The sequence below is a fragment of the Octodon degus genome, unplaced genomic scaffold, assembly GCF_000260255.1.
Source record: "Octodon degus isolate 3935 unplaced genomic scaffold, OctDeg1.0 scaffold00008, whole genome shotgun sequence".
In the NCBI taxonomy this organism is placed as follows: Eukaryota; Metazoa; Chordata; class Mammalia; order Rodentia; family Octodontidae; genus Octodon; species Octodon degus.
The window spans coordinates 12,587,794-12,597,262 of NW_004524584.1; the positions used below are offsets into that span (position 1 = coordinate 12,587,794).

Below are 9,469 nucleotides of genomic sequence, written 5' to 3' on the forward strand. Positions count from 1 at the left end.
GGGGGCAGGGCTGGCTGGCATGTGTTGCTGGGGGATTGAACCGTGGTCTCTGTGTTTTGCTTAGCTTAGCTTGTTCTAAGTAGGTGCCTTAGACCACTGAGCCATCTCACCAGCCCCCCTAAAGTATGTTTTTAAAAAAAGGAAAGAAAAGGAAAGAAAAAAGAAAGCAAACAGATGTGGAAAGAAAACCCTAGTGAGTCTTCTTTAATTGGTGAATCTTAGTGTAAGTGAAATTATTTGCTCCTTTCTAGAAACCTGATCTAAATTGCTTCCTAAACGTCAGTACAGATACCTACCATTTGAGGACCTTGCTAAAATGTAGATTTTGATTTAGGAAGTCTGGTGTGCTGAGTGTTTTTTCTTTTTTCTTTCTTTCTTTTTTTTTTTTTTCTTTTGGCACTAGGAATTGAATTCAGGACCTCTCACTTGCCAGACAGTTGCCAAATGCTGTGCCACTGAGCTATATCCCCAGCCTCAGAGTACATTTTTTTTTTTATTTGTTTTTTTACATTTCTAAAAAGTTCCTGGGTGATGAGGATGGTTCCTCGGGGTTCTACAAGATCTTATGTTAGCTATGACCCAGATTGGCTTTGGCAGGAAAAGGATGAATCAACCACACGTGTGATCTAAATGATCAGGGGAGACTTCAGGCCTGGGTGGATCTAGGGCTCACATGATGTCAGGAAATGGTCTTCAGCCCTTTTCGGGTCTGGTTTCTCTTGTGTTGGCTTCAGTCTCAAACAGGCTTTGCATGGATAGCAAGCAGAAACACCAAAGCAACACCAGGATTTGGAGGCAGATTTATTTACGTCAGTGGGCGCTGACTGGCCCTGATCTCTGGTGGTCTAGGGCTTTTATATGATGCACAAGCAAGAGGTACAAAGGTGAGACAGCACAGCCTGGAAGTTCTCCTGGGGAGCCACGAGGGTGAGATCATTGGTTACCAGAGTAGATTAATGACTGTTAGGTCATGAATTTTGTGCCATGGCACAACCACGCATTCTGCATGTTTGGTTACACTGTTGTGGTTACAGGGGCCAAAAAAGCAATTGCAAAGCCTTGAAGCAGTTATAGGGCTAGAAAGTTTCAAAAGAAAAATGTCTTTAAAATAATTTCTCTAGTATATTTTTTCCCTTTCAGAATCTGTTCCAAGCTTACATCCTCCCAACTTCCCAGGAGAGAACCCCTCCTTCTCCTAGTGCACGAAGCTGGCCCTGTGTCACATGACCAGTGGTCAGCCCTGGGGCACATGCCACCTCCAGAGCAGGGGTAGAGAAGTGCTTGGGGAAGGCTTTTTTTTTTTTTTTCAAAGTTTTATTGATAAACAGATAGCAATAACAGTTTCAAATCAAATCGGAAGTACAGTTTCAACAAATAATACACTGCATATATTCTTCTTAGTGGTTAATTGCTGTACAAGATGCAGACTTGTGATCCTATTTACAAACACCATTAGAACAAATCATTCTATTCATTAAGAGAATGCAACTATATATCTATCCCAACCACTTTGAATACACAGATACAAAATGGACATTCATAGTTATACCCCATTTTTTTTAAGTTCCGTTATTGAATATTATAGGTGTGTAAACTCAGCAAAATATTCTAAAAGAGTCCAGTAGCCCATAATAGCATTGGGTCTTCTGTTTAACTGGCAATGTCAGAAATTATTGACCTGAGTCTCCCCACAGCTCAACTTAACAGCATGGCTTTATTTCCTGTATTTCGTCTTCATACTTTTCTACTGGATGGTTAAGACCAAGGTAAAGCAGGACCTGTGCAACAAGAGTTGTAGCTTTTTGGTCTGAGAAGGTCAGTGAAATGCCCTCAGGATTTATCCTGAGATCCTGTACCTCAGATTGTAGAACCTTTGTCAGTGCAGCCATGTGGATGAGTCACGGCCAATGCTTGACCAATGTGCTCTCTGTGAAAGCCTGAGAGAGTGTCTTCTCCCCATGTGACTCTCCTTAGGCACACTCTACGTCATCGATCACTTTCCTCTTTGGCCCCATGGGGAAGCCTTTTTGTTGCACTTCCTAGTGCAGAGGTGTTAACATTATCCACAGGGATGAACGAGGCTGAGGGATGTGGGGACCCTAGTCCTCACCTCAGGAACCTCTTCCCTGCAGGGGAGCCTTCTCAGAGGTCATCCTGGCAGAGGATAAGAGGACCCAGAAGCTGGTGGCCATCAAATGCATCGCCAAGAAGGCCCTGGAGGGCAAAGAGGGCAGCATGGAAAATGAGATCGCTGTCTTGCACAAGTGCGTGAGCTATGGCCAGTCTGGCTCCAGGCTGAGCTGGCCTTAACCCCTCCTGCTAGTTCCCTTCCTCTGCTTTGGGCAAACCGTCAAAACTTTCTGGGCCTCACAGTCTCATTTATAAAACAGAGATAAGACCTTCCACTTGGCTAGAGTCTGGGGGAACAGTTAGAGGTCCTTTATTTTAAGAGTCTGGCACAGTAGCTAACGAGGGGGATTCAACTGAAGTGCCAGGATTTATTTCCAGAGGGCTGATCTGCTCAATCAGGTCCCAAAGTCAACCCTCAAGCATGGTTTGAACCCACACCCCGCAGCCACTGCTGCCTGTAGATCTGCTTTAGGTCACGCCCACACATTCATGCACTCCACAGGCTGAGAGCTGCATCTGCCGCCCGTGCTGCCCCCGACTGCAACCTCTTGCTTGCACTGGAAAGCTTGTAGAGAACCTTCACTTCTGGTCTCTTCCTGAGCTTCCCAGCTACCTTGGGCAGGAGAGAAGTGAAAGTGGGAAAGCAAGGCCCACACAGAGCCAGGGACTTGCTCAGAGCCACACAGGCGCTCCAAGGTCAATCACCTTTACTGGTATGACCACTGAGTGTACTCCAGGCAGTTCTGTGTTATCCCTGCTCTAGGAAGGAAGTCCTACCTCTCGCTGCATTTTAGATATGATGAAACTGAGGCAAAGAGTACATTTGGCTCAATGAGAGCTATTGTGCACCTATGCCGCACATATAGTGTGGAGACGGCGGTGAGAAGACAATCTCTGGACATGTGGCTGAACTTTAGGGGGGCAGGCTGAGAGCCCACTGTCCATCGGGGCTATTGTGCAAAAAGGCCAGCATACATAGCCTGTTCCAAAAGCCCCAAGTTTGCTTCTTTACTCTTTGCTGTCCAAGAAATTGTAATAAATCATATAAACCAGCTTTTCCTGGTGGGGCCAGACCCAAGTTTGTTACACCAGATGTATAGGCATATGTATAGCCGAGCTGTTCTGGTTTCTTGTTTCAGGATCAAGCATCCCAACATCGTGGCCCTGGATGACATCTATGAGAGTGGTGGCCACCTCTACCTTATCATGCAGTTGTGAGTGGCACTGCGCCCTGTCTCGTAGTTCCTGGTGCCACTGCTCCCTTGACCACACTGTCTGTCTCCTGCTGCAGGGTGTCAGGTGGGGAACTGTTTGACCGCATTGTAGAAAAAGGCTTCTACACAGAACGGGACGCCAGCCGCCTCATCTTCCAGGTGCTGGATGCCGTCAAGTACCTGCACGACCTGGGCATTGTACACCGTGATCTCAAGGTGGGGCTCATGGGTATGGAGAGCTGGGCCGCCTGGGGTAGGACTTCTGTAGCCCCTCACCCTGTCCTTGGAGCCAGGGCTTCCTGCCTGCAAAATGCACCTATGACCCTAAGCCACCTCTTTCCATTTCCGGTTAGGACTCCTACTGGTATTTTACCTAGGTAGTTGCTGTGTGCTTTTTTGACCATACAAGTCCCTACTTGCTCTTTGTAGAGAACTCAGTCAGGACAGCAAAGCATAAGGAAGGAGGCCTGAAGTCTGCTCCTCAGACAGTGATGGGACACTAGGTAGCAATCTCAGTCTGTCCAGAAGGTGGCTTGGTCAGGTTTGAACTCTGGCCCTGCTGCTCCTTACCTGAGTACTTGGGCAGATTACTTTGCCTCTCACTTGTAAAGTGGGCTTGTTCAGACTGACTGGCAGGGACTGTGGTAAGGATGTAGCTAGTTAGGCACTCTGCCAGCACTGGCACACAGAGCTGTTCCAAAGGATTCCTCTAGGTTTACAGAGAATTTGCTCCCACCTCCCCTGGCCCTTGTCCTTTCTGAGAACCTCCTTAAGTTCCTTCTGCCTTCAGCCAAGATGGAAGCCGTCTGGCTGCCTGGTACCTGTTGGGGGTTTACCATTCTCAGGCAAGTTTTGGGAGAAGAAGGCTGTATAGGCCCCTGGCCAGCCCTGACTGTCACTTCCCCTGCCTCCCCTACTCCAAGCCAGAGAATCTGCTCTACTACAGCCTAGATGAGGACTCCAAGATTATGATCTCGGACTTTGGCCTCTCCAAGATGGAAGATCCCGGCAGTGTGCTCTCCACAGCTTGTGGGACCCCCGGTTACGTGGGTGCGGAGGGCCCTGGGCTAAAGCTGTGGGCAGGGGAGGAACCAGGAGCTGCAGGCAGACATTTTTCACAACCCTGTCTGTTGTCCTCCCTAGCCCCTGAGGTGCTGGCCCAGAAACCTTACAGCAAAGCTGTGGACTGCTGGTCCATTGGGGTCATCGCCTACATCCTGTAAGTGGGGGCACGGCCACTGCAGGCTGTGGCTCCACAGTCGTCCTCCCCATGACCCTCTCTTCCTCCTCCTCCCTCTCATCCATAGCCTTATCTGCCTACTAATTACTAATATCATTCATTTACTAGATACTATGTTTCAGGCACTGTGTCAAGCACTGAGGACTTAGCAGAGAACAAGCCAGACCACATGCCTGCTTTGGGGAGCTCACACTGTAGTAGGGAAGCAGAAAATATAAAGTATGGTCAAGGGGTAAAAAGAATGCTGTGAAAAGAAAGGCAGCAGGAGTATGAAAAGGGTGTGGATACCATTTCTGATGAGGTCAGGGAGGGCTGTCTGTGGAGGGGACGTGTGAGTGGCCCCTTCAGAGACACTGAAATTTGGGGGAAGAAAGCATGAGGCAGAGGGAAGCGTGACTGAAGAGGCCCCCAAGGGTGTCAGAATGGTGGCAGTATCAAGGAGCAAAAGACCAGGATAAGCTGTGTGTGGTGGCGCCTGCTTGTATCCCAGCAGGATGATCACAAATTCAAGCCCAACCTGAGCAATTTAACAATTTAATGAGCACTATTTCTCAAAAAAAAAAAAAAAAAAAAAAGAAAAAAAAAAAGAAAATTATAAAAAAGGCTGAAGCCGTAGCTCAGCAAAGATCCTCTATTCTATCCCCAGTAGAGGAGGGGGGCCATGTAGCTGGGCAGGCAGAGGCAGCTTCTGCAAAGGGGCAGCCTCTTCCTTTGAGTCTGCCTCACTCCTGTCCTGCCCCCGAGCTCCAGCCTAGAGCCCAGGGTGCTGCTGAAGTGGAAATGAGGACCAGTTTCTCCTGCCCAGGCTCTGCGGCTACCCGCCGTTCTATGACGAGAATGATGCCAAACTCTTTGAACAGATTTTGAAGGCCGAGTACGAGTTTGACTCTCCTTACTGGGACGACATCTCTGACTCTGGTATTCTGGGATTCACCTTCTTTTTTTTCTTTTTGGTTCCGGGAATTGAACTCAGGACCTGGCACTTGCCAGGCAGCCGCTATGCCACTGTGCTGCATCCCTGGCCCCGTAGCTTCTTCTCTTGGGACCTGTTTGTGGTGCCTTCCTTATCTGCTCTGGTGTCTCCTCACCAGCCTCTTTCAGTCGATTCTCCAGCCCAACAGTAAGCTGAGATCAGACTGAGATCAGACTCCCATCTGCCTGGGTCCGGTCTGAGAAGTGTGTAGATATTCAGTCAGTCTTCAAACATAGTATTTTAAAAATATATCCCCCTACTGACTTCCTAATGCCTAAACCACCACCATAATAAACATCTTCATCCCTCCATATGTGTCCCCTACTCAGACGCAATCCTGTGAGGCATTATTAAGCATGGACACCCTGAGTAATCCTGACCATGTTTAAGAGGGAAAGGAAAGGCCTTCAAGTTGGGGTGGGGTAGGAGCTTTAGAGCAAGAGAACCGGGTTCTGCATGGGCAAATCTGGCCTCTGTCTTGCTGTGTACAGTAAAGCACTGTCTTGTGGGAGTGAGTACTATGTTGGGGTGTCCACAGGCACTGCCATGCTGTGTCTGTCCTTTTATCTTGGGGTTCAGCCAAAGATTTCATCCGGCACTTGATGGAGAAGGACCCAGAGAAGAGGTTCACCTGCGAGCAGGCCTTGCAGCACCCATGGTGAGAGCGCAGATGCACCGTGGGCTGGGGCGTGGCCTGAGCCCTGGCTAGCTGTATCCTCACAGGTACCCTGCATGCCCCCACCTCAGGATCGCAGGAGATACGGCTCTCGATAAGAATATCCATCAGTCCGTGAGTGAGCAGATCAAGAAGAACTTTGCCAAGAGCAAGTGGAAGGTGAGCCTATGGCCTTAGTCCTGGGTCCCAGCCTCCCTAAGGTCCCTCCCCACCCGCCATCAAGACTCAGCCTGCATAGCACCCAGCACCAAGCAGGGCAGAAGGAACTAGTCAGGGATGCTTTCTGGAGGACCTGATTTGCTCGTTCATTCGTTCATTCATTCATTCATTCATTCACTCCTGACACCAATTTTAGACTAGGTCCAAAACTTTCAAGTCTAAAGACAGAAGTCTGTTCTTTAGGAGGCCCCTGACATAGCTGACAGGGCAGAACTGTCTGCCAAATGGGAGTTTGCCAGGCAGAAGGAGCAGGAGTGCAAAGGTTGAGGGTAAGGGACAGTGTGGCCACTCAGAAAGTGCTGGTGGGAAGCCTGGCCAGGCAGGAGGTGCGAGGGCACTGAGCAGTAGCAGCCCAAGCTGGAGAGGCCAGGCCAGCTCCGGCCAAGTGGTGCAGCCTTCAAAAACCACAATGGAGCCCCAATTTGATGCTGCAGTGCTGAGTCCCAGGAGAATTTGAAGCAGGAATTCACCCTTCAGAAGGGGCTCCTATGGTGCAGAGAGTGGCACAGAGTGAACCCTGGGAGATCCTGGAAGGGTCTGTGGCAGAGACAGGCAGGATGCTGAGGGCTCCCAGGGCAGCAGCAAGAGAGACCACGGGCTGAGAAAAGGAGTCCCTTAGCAAGTAGAATCAAGAGGACAGGCTGAAATGGATGTGAGGGAGGAAGGAAGGGGCTGTTTAGGGACGGAGTAGACAGCAGGACATCACTGGGTTACCCCAGGGACAGAAACATGTCTGGAAGGGATGACTTTAGTTTTGAATATGGTGAATTTGACCCTAGGAATAAACAATAGAAAATAATACATGCACAATTACATCTATGGAGGTAAGTTACTTAACATTTCTGCAGGTCAGTTTCCTCCTTTGAAATTCATAATAGTAGCGCTTGCCTCAGAGTTTTGTGAGGATTAAATGAACAGGAGAAGTACTGAGCACAGCGCCGGACACAATGCCATGCAGTGCTTGCTGCCACATATTAATGTGAATTGTGGTCCTGTCTGTGTGTACATTTTACGTATACATGTGTGCATACGTAAACACGGCATAGAACTGAACTTAATAGAGCCACGTAGAAGTTTCAGGGATCTTAGTAGCATCATTGTGTAACCCTGAATGAAGAGAACAGGACCCTGCTGCCCAGTCTGGTCCTACAGGCTTTCCCATTCTCAGGAGTCCCTCTTCCCCCAGCAAGCCTTCAATGCCACAGCTGTGGTGCGACACATGCGGAAGCTGCAGCTGGGCACCAGCCAAGAGGGGCAGGGACAGCCGGCAAGCCATGGAGAGCTGCTGACGCCCCCGGCCGGAGGTGAGGACCATGTTCTGTGGAGGGGTGGTCTGTGAAGAGGTCCAGGCCAGAAGAGGCAGTTAGCCACAGCCAGCTCTTTGTACCCTGTGCAGGACTGGCGGCAGGCTACTGCTGTCGAGACTGCTGCGTGGAGCCAGGCCCAGAGCTGTCCCCCACACTGCCACCCCAGCTCTAGGCCCCTGAAAGGCTGGGGCAGCCTGCTCCCCTTCCCTCCCTGATCTGGGGAGCCACCCTGCCCCATGCCCTCCTCACCCCCTCCTCTCACTCATCACCACATTTTCCATACAAATGCTTCTATTTTATTGTTCCTTCTTGTAATAAAGGGAAGAAGATAAAGCCACGCACAGTTCTGCTTTCCCAGAATCTCCCACCCCACCCTGTGCAAACCGACTGCTTGATTTTGGGGTGCCTGGCCCCTGAGGTAGTTGCAGGGATCCCTTCCCAACATGAGACAGGGTGGGGCAGGGGATGAGGTAATGGCTAGTGGGGAAGTCATTTGGGGAATTTCTTTGTCCAGGGCCCCCACCTATACTCTTGGCTCTTTGGACTTCTTTCTGAGCTTCGCTGGGGGCTCCTGAGCCTGGTGAGACTGCCGTAGGTCAGCACAGAACAGCACCTGTGGGAGAGGTAGAAGTCTGGGGAGGAGGGTACCAGGGTCAGGGCTGTTGTATCTGGTGACACTATGGGGAGGTGGCAGAGCTGCAAGGGTCAGGGCTGGGGAAGGCCAGAAAGGCCTTTAGGGTCACTAGGGAATGGGAGGGCCCATGGATCCTTTGAGGTCTGGGCTGGAGACCAGGGGAAACCTGGGCACACTCACTGCTTGGGCCCAGCCAGCATAAGGTCCCCACAGGCACCGGAAGAAGTTCCCTGAATCAGAAGCAAGGTGGCTATGTGAAATGACCCCACCTGTCCCATTCACAGGGCAGGAGGGAGAGGGAAATTTCTCATCTCTGCCCAGTGCCTAATACCCACTTCTTACCCAGTTCCTTATTGGCCTGGGGACTTGGACCCTTGGCCCAGGATGTGCTGGGGTGCCAGTTGTAGTCACGCTGGGCAATCTGCCACATGTGGGTGTCCACAGGCACAGCCTCTGGCTTGTCTAGAGCCATTAGGCAGATGCAGTCAGCCACCTTGGAGAGACAGATGTGCACAGTAGAGGGATGGCAGGGCCCAAAGCCAGCCCAGGCTTCTTTACTGAGCTTACCACTGCTCTGTACTCTTAAGCAATATACATCACACTTTATGCTCAGGATGCGCTAAGAAGAGCTGCTGCTGAACTTGCCCAGCTGTGGACCACTGGGTCTCATAATTTGGGACAGCAGACAAGAAAATGGAGGCCTGAAAGGTGAAGTGATTTGGCCCAAGTGACATTTCTGGGAACAGGCAGTACCAAGATTTAATGTTAGGTCTGCATCCAGAGTCTTTTTTTTCTGTGTGTGTGTGTGGCAAAACTGGGGATTGAACTCAGGCCTTTGTGCTTGCCAGGCAAGCACTTATTCTATTGAGCCATCTCCCCAGCCCTTGCATCCAGAGTCTTAACAAAAACTCTAAATGAAAATTCACTTTTTATAACTCAGTGGACTAAACTCCTGCTTAGGTAAGCATAGGGACTGGGGTTTGATCCCCAGCACCACATGCCTTCCTGGCCCTGCCCCCAGCACGCTGAGCCAGCCATGGAGATGGGAGGCTGGAAACAGGAAGATCACTATGAGT

General features: G+C 50.2%; 2 protein-coding genes across 10 annotated transcripts in view; one reads left to right on the plus strand and one right to left on the minus strand.

The window, feature by feature from the left end:
* Nucleotides 1-8,053, plus strand: part of Camk1 (calcium/calmodulin dependent protein kinase I) — a 12,211-nt gene extending 4,158 nt beyond the window's left edge. For all 8 annotated transcript variants that reach the window (XM_004625039.2, XM_023705472.1, XM_023705478.1 and 5 more), the window contains 10 exons: nucleotides 2,133-2,264; nucleotides 3,270-3,344; nucleotides 3,422-3,560; nucleotides 4,268-4,394; nucleotides 4,488-4,563; nucleotides 5,390-5,502; nucleotides 6,137-6,215; nucleotides 6,305-6,392; nucleotides 7,639-7,756; nucleotides 7,849-8,053. In XM_004625039.2, the coding sequence (XP_004625096.1) occupies nucleotides 2,133-2,264; nucleotides 3,270-3,344; nucleotides 3,422-3,560; nucleotides 4,268-4,394; nucleotides 4,488-4,563; nucleotides 5,390-5,502; nucleotides 6,137-6,215; nucleotides 6,305-6,392; nucleotides 7,639-7,756; nucleotides 7,849-7,931 (1,030 nt within the window). In that variant the 3' untranslated portion in view covers nucleotides 7,932-8,053. The remainder of the gene's footprint in view (nucleotides 1-2,132; nucleotides 2,265-3,269; nucleotides 3,345-3,421; nucleotides 3,561-4,267; nucleotides 4,395-4,487; nucleotides 4,564-5,389; nucleotides 5,503-6,136; nucleotides 6,216-6,304; nucleotides 6,393-7,638; nucleotides 7,757-7,848) is intronic.
* Nucleotides 8,054-8,792: 739 nt separating this feature from the next.
* The window catches only part of Ogg1 (8-oxoguanine DNA glycosylase), a 4,890-nt gene continuing 4,213 nt past the window's right edge, over nucleotides 8,793-9,469 (minus strand). For both annotated transcript variants that reach the window (XM_023705492.1, XM_023705498.1), the window contains exon 4: nucleotides 8,793-8,886. In XM_023705492.1, the coding sequence (XP_023561260.1) occupies nucleotides 8,879-8,886 (8 nt within the window). In that variant the 3' untranslated portion in view covers nucleotides 8,793-8,878. The remainder of the gene's footprint in view (nucleotides 8,887-9,469) is intronic.